This window comes from Fukomys damarensis, unplaced genomic scaffold (genome assembly GCF_012274545.1).
Source record: "Fukomys damarensis isolate Sample0158 unplaced genomic scaffold, DMR_v1.0_HiC HiC_scaffold_31, whole genome shotgun sequence".
NCBI classification, from domain to species: domain Eukaryota; kingdom Metazoa; phylum Chordata; class Mammalia; order Rodentia; family Bathyergidae; genus Fukomys; species Fukomys damarensis.
This window is the reverse complement of record NW_022900943.1, coordinates 1,712,618-1,731,258: the sequence shown is the minus strand read 5'-3', so window position 1 is coordinate 1,731,258 and position 18,641 is coordinate 1,712,618. Positions and strand designations below refer to the sequence as shown.

The 18,641-nt window shown below is 36.6% G+C and overlaps 1 protein-coding gene across 2 annotated transcripts in view; it reads left to right on the top strand.

The window, feature by feature from the left end:
- Dennd4c (DENN domain containing 4C) overlaps window positions 1-18,641 on the top strand; it is a 90,094-nt gene that overhangs the window by 1,804 nt on the left and 69,649 nt on the right. For both annotated transcript variants that reach the window (XM_010630913.3, XM_010630912.3), the window contains exons 2-8: window positions 1,274-1,527; window positions 3,313-3,382; window positions 5,096-5,265; window positions 10,798-11,036; window positions 13,211-13,277; window positions 15,169-15,227; window positions 16,572-16,716. In XM_010630913.3, coding sequence (XP_010629215.1) covers window positions 1,274-1,527; window positions 3,313-3,382; window positions 5,096-5,265; window positions 10,798-11,036; window positions 13,211-13,277; window positions 15,169-15,227; window positions 16,572-16,716 — 1,004 coding nt within the window. The remainder of the gene's footprint in view (window positions 1-1,273; window positions 1,528-3,312; window positions 3,383-5,095; window positions 5,266-10,797; window positions 11,037-13,210; window positions 13,278-15,168; window positions 15,228-16,571; window positions 16,717-18,641) is intronic.

Here is an 18,641-nt window from a genome sequence, read left to right as displayed (position 1 = left end):
CCCCGGAAAAAAAAAAAAAAAAAAAAAAAAAAATCTAAAGTGAAAAAGAGCTGGGGATGTAGCTCAGTGCAAAGGCCCTGGATTTAATCTGACACTGTAAGGAAACAAATCTAAACAACACAAAACAACCTGCTGGGCACAGTGTTGCAAGACTGTAATTGGGAGGCTGATGCAGAAGGATTTTCAGTTTGAGGCCAGGCTAAGGAATGTAGCAAGACCTAGTCTCAAAAACAAAACAGAACAAAACCTTGACTGATTCCAGTTTGGGTTTTTTTGTCTCCAGTGTGAGGAAGAAGTCTAACTTCACACTTTTGCATGTGAATATCCAGTTGTTCCAGCACTGGTTTCTGAAAGGTTCTTCTTTTTCCATTGACTTCCTGTGGAAAATCTTGTTGAAATGAATTGAGTGTATAAAATTTGAGTTTTCGGTTCTTTTCCACTAATATACATGTCTGTTTGTATGCCAGTACTGCATTTTTCTGATTATTGTAGATTTCTAGTGTGTTTTGAAGTAGGGAAGTGTGAGTTCTTTAACTTTGTTCTTCTTTTTGCAGATGTTTTGGGCTATTCTGGGGCCCATGAATTTCCATATGAACTTTAGGATCATACAAAAAAGAAAATCAGCTGGGAAGTACATTGACTTTGTAGATCTGTTTGGGAAATATTACTATCTTATCAATATTGTTTTTCAGTCCACAGACATGCGATGTCTGTATTGATTTAATAGCTTTTAAATTTTCTTTAAATAATGTTTTATAATTTTTGGTCAGGATTTTGTTTTGTTTTGTTTTGTTTTTGAAATGGTCTCGCTTTGTAGTTCAGGCTGGCCTTGAACTCATGGAGATCCTCCTGCCTCAGCTTCCTGAGTGCTGGGATTATAGACATGTGCCATCATGCCTGGTTTCAGAGGATTTTTAAAGGTAGAAAATGTGAGAGGAGTTCTAAAGAAATTTTTGTGAGAACATCTGTATACTTGATTTAACTTAAAGGGATTGACCTGAAGATATTTTTAATGTTACTTTTTTTATATGTGTTCTATAGAAAGCAATAGAAAATTAAGTGGTTTGATTCTATTTATATTTAAATTACTTTTGAAAATAACTTTTGAAAAATAATTCAGAGATTTATATTTCCTAATGTAATAAGGAATATGTAGTAGTTTTTGTTTGTAATTAATATTTGATAAACAGAAAAGGCCTGATGTTTGTTTGTTTCAAGAAGAAAACTAACATCAACCTGAAGTCTGTTTCTCTTTTCCTCTCCCTGCCATACAGAGTTTTATATGAAGGGAAAGAAAGGCTTATTCCGGGATGTGAAGTGATCCAAGCTACACCCTACGGTCGTTGTGCCAATGTCAACAACAGTTCGACCACTTCACAGAGGATCTTTATCACTTATCGAAGGGCTCCCCCAGTTCGACCCCAGAACTCCTTGGCCGTCACTGATGTCTGTGTTATTGTGAGCAGCAAAGGAGAAACCCCTCCTCATACCTTCTGCAAAGTTGACAAAAACTTAAACTGTGGGATGGTAAGAATAAAGATGTTTTATTTTCACAGTTTCATTTGAAGACAAAAGGGATACCTTTTTGGGCTCCTGTGTATTAGATGTGTATTTTTTATTAGTACTGTATATGTTTGCAATACATAGTAAATACACTCATTGTGGAGAATTGCTACATACACATAGCTCATCCTGATCCTAGGCCTACAATTTCATGTTGTATTTTTAATGATTGTTTTTATTGTTAACTCTCTGAGGGTTTTTGTTTGTTTGTTTTGTTTTGGTTTTTTGGTACCAGGGATTGAACTCTGGACCCTTTGTGCCTACCAGGCAGGCGGCAGCACCACTGAGCTAAATCCCCAGCCTGAGCTCTCTGAGTTTTATGATTAATAATAATTCTTAAAAATTTTATCTGGTGATTTACAATAAATCCAGAAAAAGAATATTTTAAGTCAGTTTTTTTACCTTTTGGGGAGGTAAGTCCTAATATTGTCTGTTATATCAGTATAATAGTTTTGTTATCTTTGGGTTCAGTAATGTCCGAAAGTACAGTTGAAGACAGCAGAGGAGAGGTGCCTTCACCTTTATTTTATTTATTTATTTATTTATTTATTTTAGGTGCCTTCACATTTTATTTATTTATTCATTTATTTATTTTTGGTACCGGGGATCGAACTCAGGTCCTTGCGCTTGTGAGGCAGGCAGCAGAACCACTGAGCTAAATCCTTGGCCCCTATTTATTTTAAATACTGTATTTTTGCATGCTTACACTTTAGAAGAACTCTCAAGAGGAAAAGTAGGGATATATTTGATTTGTAGTTGGTGCCCCGGGGATCGAACTCAGGTCCTTGCGCTTGTGAGGCAGGCAGCAGAACCACTGAGCTAAATCCTTGGCCCCTATTTATTTTAAATACTGTATTTTTGCATGCTTACACTTTAGAAGAACTCTCAAGAGGAAAAGTAGGGATATATTTGATTTGTAGCTTTATATCTGACTATTGTCAGATTTATTTTGAAAAATATCCTCCCGGGGATCGAACTCAGGTCCTTGCGCTTGTGAGGCAGGCAGCAGAACCACTGAGCTAAATCCTTGGCCCCTATTTATTTTAAATACTGTATTTTTGCATGCTTACACTTTAGAAGAACTCTCAAGAGGAAAAGTAGGGATATATTTGATTTGTAGCTTTATATCTGACTATTGTCAGATTTATTTTGAAAAATATCCTCAGATTAAATTCTTGTGGTTGGTTCAGCAGACACGATGAGCACCTGTAACCATGGGTGAAGGCACAGCAGTCCTGCAGGTCACGGATTCATAGCTGCACCCTGACTCCATTCTTCCCTGGTTGGGGCTCAGTGTTCACTCACTTTGTGCTTTTTCAAGCTGAAGTAGTCTCCGAATGACTACACAATTCTAAAGTTTTTGTGACTGTCCTTTTGTCTTACTCTTTTTCCTTTGGTGTTTCTTTTTTTTGGTTTTCTTAACAATGCTTTGCTGTATTTTATATTATATGGTCTGTTTGATAAACAGGGTTTTGTTGTAGTTGGTGTTGCTGGGATTGAACACAGGTCCTTGCACGTGCTAAGCCCATCCCCAGTCCTGTAAGCAGAGGTTTTTAGTAATCTCTGCTGAATAATCAAAATAATTAGATGACATTAAAGAAATTAATTTCTCTTCACTTTTTTTTGGAAGCCGGAGATCAAACTCAGGACCTTGCACTTGCGGGGCAGGCACGGTACCACTGAGCTAAATCCCCAGCCCATCTCATCACTTTTTTTTGTCTTTTCTTATGCTTAATTTTTGTTTTTCAGTGGGGTTCCAGTGTGTTTTTGTGTTACAAGAAGTCTGTGCCTGCTTCAAATGCAATAGCATATAAAGCTGGTGAGTGAATTAAAGATTTGTCTCAGTTACTGCAGTTATTGGTGCATATTACCATTTAGCTAGGAGAGTCAAGCTATGGTCCCTTATGTAGCTTATGGAATTGCTTTATTTATAAACTGAATTGTCTATAATTTCAGCATGTAAAGCATAAATTTTTTACTGCATTATGTACTATATGTCCCCTCATCCCCAAATATGCTGTTGATTAAATTTAAACTTCTATCCAAAGCAAGCATATGTGGAGTAAAAACAAGCTTTTGGTCTACACTAATAGATTTAACAATTTAATGAAAACTACTTATTCTCTTACCTTTTATATTTTGGCAATCAGAAAGGTGAAAAACTGCATCTTTACTTCTTATATTTCCTTCTCTTATCTTTGTGTGTCTTATTTGAAACCACATGTTACTTGCCATGAAAGGTGGACTTGCTTCCTTTCTCCCTTGTTGCAAAGAATCAGCTATATGGAGGAGAGGAGGGCCTGAGAAACTTTTCTGCCATGAAGTTTTTGAGAAAGCTATCGTCACATTGTTACTCCACAATAAAGTGTCAAGGGCTGTAAAGATTTAAGTGTGACCTCTTCATCCCACTGGTATGGTGGGATAAAAACTGAAAATACAGGTATGCTCCAGTTGTAAATAGAAGAGATGCTGGAATACTTCTTTGTAAAAAGAAGTAGTGCCAATTACTTTTTGATTATGCACAATTTTTGAAATGAAGTTGTACTTCAGGGAAGTCAGGCAAATACCTGAAAATTCTTGATTGTGCGTATAAAAATTCATACTAATGAATGAAACCATCTAATTTATAATACAAAAATAAAGGCAATACAAATGATATAAATTCAGTATCATCTAAACTATGATACTGCTAATATTGCTGTTCTGTGTTGATTGCATGTGATTTTCTAAAATATCTTTTTTTGGTGGGGAGGAGGTATTACTTTAAGAAACTCACAGAAAGAAGTGTTGCAAAAGTATTTAGGTATTTGATATGAGATGCTTATTTCAGAATACAGTTTCCGAGACTGATTTGGACTCAAAATCCTGATAGATTTTTGAGTTTTTAACTTAGAATTGATCAATATATTGGCAATATAAGAGACTAATTAACTAATGCCATTGAGCTACTTTATTCTAAAGAGGCTTTTAAAAATCCTTCTCAGAGTACTCTCTGTTCCTACTCTTCTGAGTCTCACATAGTCTACTCAGTCTCAGGGGTTTCTGTTTAGTCTACTTTTCATGTTGCATGCCTTTTACATTGCGTCTTGCTCAGTGTGAGCATAGGGTTGTGGTAATTTCTGCTGCCTTGGCATTATTTTATAACACTTGTCTCTTCCCTGAATTTTTTTTCCCCAAGACTAACTGAAATTATTGGTAAATTTTCCTCTATCTTAGCATTTTCTACAAGGTGTTGGCATATATAGAAAAAATACATTAAGATTGCTGATCAGTATTGGTTACATCGAGTTAGGGTAGTATATTTAATGTTTGCTTATTATAATGAACTGAGTTCATAGGTAAAATATAAAGTAAATTTTTTAGTTTATTTTGATTTCTACTATAGCAGGAAAAGATTTGATTTGAAATTTCACTCAAATACATATTGCCATGAAATTTGGTAATAAAATATCCTACTAACATGTATCATATATAACTCACAGAAAGCTAACCTTTAAAGGAAGTGTTTATCATTGTTTCCTTTCTCCAAAAGGTTTAATTTTTAGGTATCCAGAAGATGATTATGAGTCCTTTCCACTCTCAGAATCTGTACCCCTCTTCTGCCTTCCTATGGGAGCCACTATTGAATGTTGGGATCCTCAAACCAAATATCCACTTCCAGTTTTTTCAACTTTCGTCCTGACAGGTTCTTCAGCTGAAAAGGTATAATTTTGTCTTGTTAATTAAACCTATTTTGTCCATGCTTTTGCCTATAAATTAGTTAATATGAACAACAGCTTTATTTGAATGTTAGGATTGTTTGAATGAAAGAAATTTAAATTTATACTGTATCCAAGGTTTGGAGTCAACATGCAGTTGTCATACAGAAGCAAACAAAGTCTCTGTGGAGGACACTTCCAAAACCTGGATCTAAAGATGAAATTATAGAAACCAGAGACAGAATCCACATGACATAATATAAAGCTGGATTACACCTAACAACATCAAAATGATAAAATTACAGCATAAAAGAATGCTATTAATTGAATATGTAAATGAGATGAGTCAAGATCAAATAGAGGGATTCAAAATAACTGGAAGAATAAGGTTTAAAGCTGGGCGTGGTGGTGCACGCCTGTAATCCCAGCACTTGGGAGGGTGAGGCAGGAGGATCACTGTGAGTTTGAGACCAGCCTGGATTACAAAGTGAGTTCCAGATCAGTCTCAGGTCGGTCTCAACTACCTAGTGAGACCCTGTCTCAAAAAACAAAAACAAAAAAGAATAAGATTTAAAAAATGAATATAGGAATTGGGCCTGTAATCCTGGGTGGAGCCAGAAGGTTTAGGCAGGAAGATTGCAACTTCAAGCCTAGCCTGAGCAATTTAGCAAAAGTCTGTCTGGAAATAAAAAGGGCTCAGTAGTAGAGCTGTTGCCTAGCATGTGTGAGGCTCTAAATTTGATCCCCAGCACTGCAAGAAGAAAAAGACAAATTTGAAAATGAATTAAATGTATAGAAACTAGCAATACTGTCTTTAAAATCTGGGGAACAGGTTTATTTTATTTCAAAATTTTATTTTGAAACAGGGTGTCACTAAGTTGCCCAGGCTGGGCTTGAAATTTTGATCCATCTACGGGGGCCTCCTCAGTAGCTGGGGTTGTAGATGGCACATGGAAACATGCCATCTCTGTTTTTCACTTCCTCTACTTCTCTCCTTTTTGTGTTCCTTTTTACACACTTGTTTGTTTTTGTTAGTACACATGATTACATGCACCGTGGGGACACATCCTAATTCCCTTTCGCCTCCCCTCCATCCCTCCTCCCTCCATCTCTTGCTCTTGCACTTCCTTCTGATTAAAAGTCAAGTTTATGTCCACTGTTTGCATAACAAGCATTTTTTTCTAAGAGAAGGCACGTCTAAATTCTGCCAGTAACGGCTTTCAAGGGATGGCAGCCAAATCCTGGTTTCCATGCCCTTCAGTCTTCTCTATAAACATGGGAGAGATTTGGAACTTTGGAGCTTGGAAGGGCAGCTGACGTGGAAGCCAAGTCTCGGGAGCTGAGTATTTTCTAGTCTGAGATTCAACACTCTGAGCTAGAGATCCTGAGATAGGCATATACTCAGTCTCTCTAAGCCTTGGTTTTCTCTTCTGTTAGATAGGAATAATCCCTTACAGGCTCAAACTTAAAACCAAAGTATTTTATAAAGTGCTATGCTGATGTTGTTTTCATTTAAAAGTAAAAGCAGAGTACAAACAAAATCCTGGTAAACCCCTCCCCCAAAAAAGGAAGTTCAAGAATTTCATTCTGGTGGCCAAAAATACCTTCTACTAGCCCGAATTTTCTCCCTTTCTATTATAAAATTGTATTATTTTAATTTTTAGTGGGAAGTTAAGATAATTACTCTGGCTGAGTATGGCAAGCCTATAATCCCACCACCATGAGAAGCTGAGGCAGGAGGACTGCGTTTGAACTCAGTCTGGGCAATTTAGGCACTTAGCAAGACTGTGTCAAAACAAAACAAACAAAGGGCTGGGGATGTAGCTCATTGCAAAGGCCCTGAGTTCAAGCTTCAGTACCAGCAAAAAAAAAAAAGAAATTGAAGATAACTACTGAAGGCATTGGAGTTTTTTTAGAAATAAAGAAGTAGTCTGGCATTATTTGGGGAGCTAGGAATTACAATATAAAGAATAAAATTCAGTGAATGATTTAAGCAACAGATAAGATAGACTGAAGGGAGAATTAGTAAAGTGGAAGATAGATTTTCCTAAATGTGATACAGAAAAATGTAAAACATAAGACAGAATTGGAAAATACACAGGATAGAATCAGAATGTACAATAATAACTTATTGAATGTCCCAAGGGAGGGTAGAAAAGAAAAAGGACAACATTGTAAGAGCATTGATTGAGAGTTCTAAGGTTGATGGGAAGTCTCAAAGATGCACTCCGGGCCAGTGATGTAGCTCAGTGGCACCACATCTGCCTCACCAGGTCCTGAGTTTGATCTCTAGTACTGGAAAAAAAAAAAGATTAACCTACAGCAGAAAATTACATAAATCACCCCATTCATGTTACAGTGAAGGCACAGAACATCAAAGACAAAAAACAAAATAATAGAGAAAAGATATTAGTTGCCTTGTGTAAAAGATATATTGTACAGGACTATAATAATGACATAAAATGATAGATTAAAAGAGACAAAAATTAAAATATTAAGGAATAAAAAGCATGGAACAGTAATGATGAACTTTATTAGAAAACTGGATAAAATAGGCACATTTATTGAAAAAATTAAAGCTGACTTGTGAATCAAGCAATAAATCTATGGCCTCATTCTGCAAGTTTATGATCAATATATTAAAAATAGTGTATATAGGGGTCCAACATAGTGTCTGAAGATGATGCAGAGAAAGGTTGGGAGGAAGGGATGGCCATGGTGTTTCACAGATGAAGTGACACCTTAGCATTATTTTGGAGAATGAAAGGAGGCACTAGTGCATAACATAAATGTATGGCACAGAATTTTGGAATAGCGTATGCACCCAAAAACATAATAGGTGTGTGTGGTTGAATGTGACCAGCAGGTATTATCAGAAATTGAGAACATCATGCCATGTACCTCGACTGTGATATTTTACCTGTTAAGAGGAGCTTTTGAAGGATCAAATCATTTACTCAAAGGACTTTTAAATACTTCCTTTTCTCACTGACAGCAGTTAGGGCTTAGTGGTTCCTTTGAGTGTGCTGGCTTGAGTCTTGGGAGCTATGAGGGAGGAGATTGTGAAGTTTTGTCATTGAGTGAGATTGGGAACTTTAGGAGAAGTATGTATGTAATGAGTTCACTTTTTAAAAGAATGGCTTATGGTGCTTGTGGAACATCCAGGTAGAGAGATTGTCAAGGCATTTAGAAATGGGAGTCTAGAGTTCAGGAAAGGGGTCACAGAGCCAAAGATAAAGATGTATGTAACAAAAAAAAAAAAAAAAAAAATCCCAAGAGAATGAAATTTTCTAAGTAGAATTAGAAGTGAAATATGAAGTTAGAACACGGGGAATACCAGTGTTGAAGAGATGGGTAATGTAATTGGAGCTGCTGTAAGGAAGAGAAAACTAGCCAGACTAAAAAGAGAAATTTGAATGGTCAAAGGTGTCAAAGGAGTAAAGAATTTCAAGGCAGAGGAGTATCAGCTAGCTATATTTTGTTTCATAGATCAGAAGAAGTTAAACACTGGAGGTATTTCAGTGAGAAAGTCATTGGAGATCTGAGTTAAGATTGTTTTATTGGAAATAGAAGGTAGATTGTAGTAGACCGAGGTAAAAAGTTAGAGGTACTTAATGTAGAAGAGCAGAGATTTCAGTAGGTTAAAGGTGGTTGACTAAACAGTTTAGGAAAAGAGAGTAATTAGGGCTACATAGGAGCCCATAATTAGAAAGAAGCTGAAGGGACAAAGGGAATAAAAAGTTTAGATGTGAATGAAAAATAGTCAGGGCTTATACCATATATAAGAATAAACTCATAGCTGGGCACGGTGGTGCAAACCTGTAATCCAGTGCTCTGAGAGGCTGAGTCAGGATTGTAAGTTGAAGCCTAGCCTGGACAGTTTAGCAAGCTAGTGAGACCTTGTCTTGAAATTTATAAAACTTTTTAAATGGGCTGGGAATATAGCTCAGTGTGAAGGCCTTGGGCTCTTTCCCTACTACTGCAAAAACAACAAAACCAAAGCAACACTCAGGGATGGCGATGTAACTCAGTGGTAGGGGAAATTGTTGTGACGCTTGCTGGAGATTTCCATTGTGACACCAAAAGCACAGGTAGCAAAAGGAAAAAAATGTATAAATTAGACGGCTCCAGAATTAAAAACTTTCATCTGTTAATGACACTGTTAGCATGAAAGCAATCCACAGAAAGAGAGGATTTATTTTGGTTTAAAAACATTTTTTTTTAAAATTGTGATTGCTGGGGCTCAAACCCATGGCTTGGTACATTCTAAGCAAGTGTTCTGCCACTGAGCTGCAATGCCAGCTAATAAGCTGTTTATGTCCAGAGTGTGTAAAGACCTCCTACAACTTAACAAACAAACCTGAACAACCAGTTTAAAGAATGGGTAAAAGACTTGAGTAGCTGTTTCTCTAAAGAAATGCAGATGGTTAATAAGATCACAAAAGATGATCCACATCTCATCATTAGGAAAGTTAAAGCATAGTGAAATACTACTTCAGACCTATTAGGGTGGTTATTTTAAAAAACAAAAGCCCCTGAATTAAGTACTGTTGAGAATGCAGAGAATGTTGGTGCCCTTGAAGATTGCTAATGGAAATGTAAAGGGTGCTCCTGCTGTGGAAGTTCAGCATCTTCCAGAAGATAACAGAATTACTGTATGATCCAGCAGTTCCACTCCTAGGTACATACATGCCCGATAGAATTGAAAGCAGAGAATCAGAAAGAATTTGTACACCAGTATTTATGGCAGCATAATTCACAGTAGCCGAAAGATGGAAACATCCTAAATGTACACCAGTGGATAAATGGGTCAGCAAAATGTGATGGGTACCTACAGTGGAATGTTACTCAGCCTTAGGAAGAAGTGAAATTCCTGGGTATGCTGCCACATGAATGAACTTGGAAAACATTATGCTAAGTAAAATAAGGACACAAAAAGAACAGATACTGAGTGACCCTACTTTATAGGAGGTACCATTAGAATAGGCAGATTAATAAACAAAAGTAGATTATCACAGATGGGCTGGGAGTGGGATGATCAGCACTGTTTAAGAGGTATAGAATTTCTCTTTGGGGAGATGAAAGTTCAGAAACACACAGTCGTACATTACAAAGGTTAATACCACTCTCTGGAGTGTATACTTAAAAATGATGAAAGTGATAAATTTTATTTATGTGTATTTTTTCACTCTAAAGAAAATCACGTACAACAAGTGTAAGTTGAGTAATATCATTAGAATACATTCTGTATGGTGGGTGCTAGGTACAGAATTTCACTATGTAATTTATAATTACAGCAAGCTCCAGGAAGTTGCCAAACATTTTGTGTCAGATATATGCTTGAACGTATAATTACAGTAGAAAAAATATAGAGGGATTTATATTAAAGTCAGTTTATCCCTAAGGTAGAATTTTCGGTGAGATTTTTCTTTTCATTTATTTCTAAGTATACATTCCTAGCAGCTATTTCTTATTTAGTAAGAAAGGAAATTAATTTTTAAAAGCAGTCTTATAACAGAATTTTGTTATTTTATAGGTCTATGGAGCTGCCATCCAGTTTTATGAACCTTTCTCTCGGGACCTTCTAACAGAGAAGCAGCTTGTGCAGCTGGGCCTGTTGACACCTGTGGAGAGAAAAGTGGTCCCCAAATCCATCAACTCAAACAAATGCATTTGTTTACTCTCACACTGGCCTTTTTTTGAGGCTTTTAGAAAATTTCTTATGTTTATCTACAAACTTTCTGTGTCTGGACCACATCCTCTTCCCATTGAAAAGTATGTATAATGAAAAGAGCAGTGTTTAGTGGCAAAACTGGATCTATAAATACAAATTTCGTTGTTTCTCCAAACTTTAGCAGCACAGTTGAAAAGGAAAGAGGAATAGTCACTGTACTTCTATTCCTTCTTTGCTTGAACCACCCACTCTGAACTTGAAGAGGGGGCTAAGGGCAGTCCACTATCAATCTTTTGAGAATTTAGCTGAGGAAGTGACGCAGATAAATTTGTATTTTCTGTGTTCCTGTTCCTATTCATTCTCTAATAACAGGCGTGCACACACACTTACACTCTGCATACAGTTGGGCAGCCTGTATTCTAAGTGTAATACATGACCTAACCAGTGAAGAAATTGTTAGGATGAGGCATCAATGTTGTTTGTAAGTAAGATTTGGTTTTAGCACAAGACAGAATTCCCCAAGTTTTCCCTTGGGTTTGTAATGGGAATCTTTTGTAGGAAAGAAAAGTAGGTGTGGAGCCACTGTGTCTTTTTCAAACTCTTTTCTGTTTGCTATGGTCCATTGATGTTTGTTTGTCTTTTGCCATCCTGGGGATGGAGTCCAGAGCCTTTGTACTGAGCTGCATCCCCAGCCCTTTTTATTTTTTTATTTATTATTATTATTATTATTATTATTATTATTATTATTATTATTATTGTTATTATTATTATTATTATTTTGGTAGCCAGGATCAAACTGGGGTCCTTGCACTTTAGGGGAATGTGGTGGAAATAATGAGCTAAATCACTAGCCCTTTATTTTTTATTTTGAGACAGGTCTTGCTGAATTGCTAAGTTGCCCAGGTTGAACTTGAACTTGTGATCCTCCAGCTTGAACCTCCCAGAGTGCTGGAATGACAGGCCTGCCCCACCACACACACACACACACACACACACACACACACACACACACACGCCTAACTTTTGTTTACTATTGTATATAATTTATGTACCTTGCTAACCAAAGTAAAAAGTAAAAAATTTCAAGACTTTTATGTAAACTTATTAAAACTTGGTATATAAAAAGGGTTTCAACTTTAATGTTGTATTCCTGGAATGCTCATATAATGGTTCATATTTGTAGACTTAACTTTCAGCTGTCAAATTAATTTAAAATTTTTGAAATAAAATTCATTGTTGGCTACATGTTAGCAAACTTGAAAAACTTAATGTATTGATAGCTTGTGAAAATAAAATCAGCATATATGATTTTTTTCTCAGTTAAGATATTGTCTTTCACTTTATTGGGCTCCTAAGAGTTCAAAATTTTGGAGAAATTTAAATATTATTTCTAGGTATAAAAATAGAATAAGTAGGAGTTTGTCCAAAATTATGGTAGTAAATCTGGGATTAATTCTGTATTAATGCCAGGGGAGGTGGCACATACCTATAATCCCAGCTACTTGGCAAGTTTAGAAGGCTGAGGATGTAGTTTGTGTAGTATTCTTAAGGCCCTGTATTCAATACCTAGAACTGAAAAAAATTAAAAATAAAAAGGATTCTGTATTGTTGATTTGTTATATCAGAGTTTCTCCCTGATAACCAAGGCACTGATTACCAGGGCTATAAAAATTAGCTTTTTAGCCAGGCATGGTGATTTTTACATGTATAAGCCTGGCACTTAGAGAGGCTAGGCTGGACTGAGCCCAGCTTGGGCAATTTAGTGACTTAGTGGGACTTTTATGTTTAAAAAAAAAATTTAAAGAGGCTTATTGTGTAAGCCCTGGGTTCAATCCCCTGTACTAGAAAAAAAAATTAACTTCTTTATGAGAATTATTTTTATGGCTTTTTTCTGGTGATAATAGAGGATGTTAATACAGACTTTGAGTTAGAAAATACATTGTGCATTTCAGTTTAGTGTATATTTACATTGCAATTCTTCCTACCCTCTCTCCGCCCTCCCTAATCCTTTCCCCTCCTTTCCTTCCCTTACCTCCCCTCCCCTCCCCTCCGGTCCCATCCAGTCCCATCCTGTCCCATCCCATCCCATCCTGTCCCATTCTGTATCATTTTCTCCTCCCACCCCATACTGGGGATTGAACCCAAGGCCTCAAGTATGCTGGGCAAACTTTGCCACAGAGCTGTCTGGCATAGTGTAGTGATGTTTAAGATTTGTTAAAGTACTGTATATGAAACATGTTACTAATTATGGTCATTATTTCATTATGTTTTCTAGACACATTTCACATTTTATGCAAAACATCCCTTTTCCTTCACCACAAAGACCAAGGATTCTTGTCCAGGTAATCAAGAAGTAGTTTGTTTTGGGACAGCTGCTTATATTCATTCCAGTCATTACAGAATGAATCCTATGGCCCTTTGAATGAGATGAGCAGTACACGTTCATGAAGTTCTTGAATTTCCTTTATTTAATGGCTTCACTGAACGTTCTTGTTTTTTTTTTTTTTCTACTGGGGATCGAACTCCGGACCTTGTTCTTGCAAGGCAGGTGTGGTGCCACTGAGCTAAATCCCTGGCCCTTTACTGAACATTCTTAAGGGCTTTTGGATCCTGGATGCACAGATTTGGAATAATTGTAATTTTTGATTCATGATATTGTTATCATTGCTCCATGCCTGGCCTTTACGTAGCTAATTTTAATCTTGTAAAACCCAGAGTTATATTATGGTTATGTTCTCAATAACAGAATGACTAATAAATATGAAATGAACTGATGGGGACATGAAACAGTTTACAGTGACAATTTTTCAAACTCTATGCTAAAGCAGTTGTTTCTTTTTCTAACAAGTGGCAAAGCTAGATAGCCCTATAGCTTGTGACATGCACAGCTTACTGAGTGAGATGTTGTAGATACAGACAGGTCCCACCCGGTCATAAGTGACTGCATGAATTGCTTATTGGATGTAGGCGTGAGGTCAGATTGTCAGAAAAGCTGCCGGGTTGTTTTTGTCTTCATTTATATGCTGTCTCTTTCTGGACAAGAACTATTTGCATATTAGCAGTTTGAGTTATACTGTTCGGTAGAGGCAAGCTATTTAATGATTTTCCTAAGAGATTATAAACATTGGTCTTGAACACAGTTCAATTCAGCAAGTATTAATATATACCAAACAACTATTAAATGCTTAACAGTCTGCTGAGTAAATAAATTTGAGGTTTTTATAAAAAATTACATTCTAAAAATTTTAACTGCCTTTTTTTTTTTGTGGTGATGAAATATTTATCTTTATGGTAATAGGTCCGTAAGTATATATACTTGACCAAACTGATTAAATATGTTGAGTCTGTTGGTGTTTCTTTCCTTTTTTTTTACTTCTATCAGTACAAGTGTGCAGCACATAATTATTACATTAACTGTAAGATTGTTACATGTACATAAAACAATTAAATTTCCTTCTTTCCTCCCCTCTACACTCCTTTTATTATTCCAGCATCACATTCATTTCTTATATCTTATAAAGTTAATATACCGATTGAAAGCCAGATAAAGAGGCCGAAGATGTAAGATACGTATGCAAGATGGAAGTTATGTAACACAATTGTACTAAGTCAAAGTACACTTTTGGATACTTTGTCCACACTGGATAAGCATATCAATTTTAAAACAACCTGTACTTCCCTATGTATTTCAGATACAGACAAGTGAATATATTTCAAATTTTATTGTAGACCTTTTTCATTGAAGAAAAAACACTTTAAAGGTAAAAAAAAAATATCGTTTCCCATAACAATTATGATCAAGATTCTTAAAATATACAGTAAGCCAACATTTCTTCCTTCAGTTGCTTACAATTTGTAGGACAGTGTACACATAGACAGCAATTAGAAAACAAGTCAGGTTGCAATACACTGTGAACCACAGTGCAGAAAGTGTACACATTGCCTCATGTTTTAGAAAGGGACTGGCTGTATGATGACATGGTTTTGTTTTATTTTCTCCACAAATAGTCCAATGCCAAGTAACTGCCTTTTAACCAGTTAACTGAATGAAAACTGCAAAATTAAGTTTAAAAGAAGCAGTGCAGTATCTGAGTGAATACAGTTATCATTTTACATCTTAGTATGTTTCAAAGAGTTTCTCTGCATGTTGAATTATTTTCTATTTGCCCTTTGTCTATATATTCAGATTTCAGAATTGTTTTGGTTAATTTATCTTTTTTTTTTTTTCCTAAGCTGTCAGTCCATGATACACTGATACTGTCGCAGCCAGTTTCTACACCTTTACCACTAAGGTAATTAATGGTATTTATTTATTGTTTTGGGGGTGGAACCCAAGGCCTTGAGCATGCTAGGCAAGTGCTGTATCACTAAGCCAAGCCCATAGCCCAGTTAATGGCTTTTAAATGATGTGTTTATTCACTTGGAGCAGAGTGCTTTAAAATATAGGGGCTAGGGTAACAAAGCTAAATGTTATTTTACAAAACTGCATTTCTATTTTTGGTAACTGGCTGAGTGATAGTGTTTTTTTTTTTTTTTTTTTTTTTTTTTTTTTTTTTTGTACCGGGAATTGAACTCGGGTCCTGGTAGTGCTATTTTGACAGTGGTAACAAAGAAATTACTAGGTTGGATATAAGGAATTCTTAACTTTCTTTGATCTCTCCCATATCTAGTTCATAGGTAAATGTTTAAAGTTTGCTGATTTCAACCTGAATATTTGAATCTAGTTGCTTTTCTTCATATGTATCACTAGTCCAGCCTAGCATAATCACTTACCTGGACTACTACTTTTTTACTTTGGGTTTTTGAGACAGGGTGTCAACTGTAATTCAGGTTGTCCTTAAACTCACTAGGTAGCCCAGACCAGCCTCGAACTTGAAGTGATCCTCCTGCCTTAGCCTCCTGAGTGCTTGGATTACAGGTGTGTGCCACCACGCCTGGCACTACTTCATTGTTAACCTCTCTTTTTTTTTTTTGTAGTACTAGTGATTGAACCCAGGCCCTAGTGCTATATCACTGAGTATATCCTCTGTCCTTTTCTCATTTTTTATTCTGAGATAGGTCTTCTTAAATTACCCATTTAAGCAACTTTCAATCCTCTTGGGCAGCTGGAGTTATAAGCACCACCATGCCCCACTCATTCATTATCTACCTCTTGATTGATCCTTTTGCCTCTCTTTGCTTCTGTATCCACGGTACAGCCAGGGTGTATCCCTTTGAGAATGCAAATGCAATAGTGAGATTTCAGTTTCAGCCCGATCTTGTTTATTCTTATTTCTTCCCTTGCTGCGCAGGTCCTTGGTGTGACCCTGGTGTACATACTGTCTCTCACCCTCCATCCCACCCCTGCCTTTATTCTTTTGAGCTCTGCTCAAATGGTTGTGTGTCAGGAACATCTCTCCTAATAAATGCTCTTTGTTGCTAACTAATGATGTTTAATTACCACTTTTATCACAGGATGAGTTTAAGTCACCCCATGGTACTATTTCACTAAATCTGCTGCTTTTTATTTTTGATTCATTACTGTCTAGACTCTTAACACTAGGTTCTCAGGCTATTAATATTGAGAAAATGATTTAATAAGCAAATCCTAATACATTTTAGCAAAGTGGTTCATAATCCTTTTTCCTTTTTCCTAGTGGAGCCAACTTTAGCACCTTACTGATGAATCTGGGTCCTGAGAATTGTGCAACACTGCTGCTTTTAGTTTTACTTGAGAATAAAATTCTGCTGCATTCTCTTAGGCCAGCTGTGTTGACTGGGATAGCTGAAGCTGTTGTAGCTGTAAGTATAGTGTTTTCCTTTATAACAAAATAACGGACAGAATTTGCACTCCAAAGAGAAATCTTCAAAGAAAGCAACTTTAAAAATTGTCAGCCAAGTAAATGTTTAACTTAAATATAATTGGATTGCAGGGTTGGGGATTTGTCTCAGTGGTGCCACCACCTGCCTCACAAGCACAAGGTCCCTAGTTTGATCTCTGGTACCAAAAATAAATAAATAAATACACACACACACACACACACACACACACTATTAGATTGCAAAGAAACACCAACATTATTAAGAAAAGAAAGGTGATTTCTGTTTGAGGAGAAATATCAGTTGTTAATTTTTCATTTTAGAGTTTTCCAGAGAGTAGAAACTGGGGTTGGGGATTTAGCTCAGTGGTGCCGCTGCCTGCCTCAACCACAAGGACCTGAATTCGATCCCAGGTATCAAAAAAAAAAACCAAACCAGAGAGTAGAAACTGTATGATTGCCAAAATGTGTAGCTGGGCGTGGTGGCACACACCTGCCATCCTGGTACTTGGGAGGCTGAGGCAAAGGATCACCATGGGTTCAGGGCCATCCCGGACTCCATAGTGAGAGCCTGTCTCCAAAAAAACTTGTAAGTTAAGCTGATTGTATTAAAAAGTTCCAGCAGGCCAGGGATTTGGCTCCTACCACCTGCCTTGCTAGCTCAAGGATCTGATTTCAACCCCCGGTACCAAAAAAAAAAAAAAGATTGGCTTTAAAAAGCTCTGCAACAATGCATAAGATTCTAATAAGATTACTGACATTTAGAAATGGGAAGAAAGGAGCTAAAGGTGTAGGGAAGGTGGGATGGGTAGGGGAAGGGTAATAAGGGAAAAGGAAAATCCTAAGTGAAATAAATAAGTCACACATGTGTAAATACTGAATAGTTTCCCTGGTGTAAATAATCTGCAACAATGCATAAGATTCTAATAAGATTACTGACATTTAGAAATGGGAAGAAAGGAGCTAAAGGTGTAGGGAAGGTGGGATGGGTAGGGGAAGGGTAATAAGGGAAAAGGAAAAAATGTGAGAGAATGAAAAGATGAAAATAAAGTGTTTGTAGATGGAGAGGGGAGGAGGGGGTGAGGGGAGGGCAGAGGTAAGGGGAAAAATGACAATCAAGACTTGCCATGTAGAGGTACATGTTCCCAACAATGAATTAACTGTACTGTATCCCTAAAATGTACCAATAAACTCAATAAAATTAAAAAAAAAGCTCCAGCCAGTTGTAGCATAAATTATGCAAATAAATTACATGGTTAATTTCTTCCCATTTTACGTTAATCACTGTGTCTGGTAACATACAGGACTTGATGATGAGTAGGATAAGTACATAGCTCTCATATAAAGCACAAATAAAAATTGAACCAGACCCTTCCTGTTTAAAACTCTACTATAGCTTCTTACTGTACTTAAAAATATAATCATGTAGGACTTTGTAAACCTGTGTCCTGTTAATAATTATAAGTCTCTGCAAGTATGAACTTGTCTGTTTACTTCTGTATTCTCAGTACCTACTGCTCTTGTGTCATAGCAAGGTGTAGGTATTTAGTAAATACTTTTAAAATAACAGAAAGTGTCAATCTCCAGGATCTTTTGGCCCAGGCTCTTGACTGATTTCAGCAATACAGTGCAAGGATAGGTGGAAAAATGCAAGGTTATGTAAGGTTTAGGTAACTGATTGTGTTTTCGATATTGGTTTTTGATTTTGGTTTTTTTGTGGAGACAGGGTCTCGCTTTTGTAGTTCAGGCTGGCCCTGAACTCAATATGCAGCCCAGGCTGGCCTAGAACTCATGGCAATCTTCCTGCCCCAGGCTCCTGAGTGCTGGGGTTACAGGTGTGTGCACAGTTACAGTGCTATGCCCAGCACTGGTAACTGATTTGTTAAAAACTTTTAATTTTTATTAGTC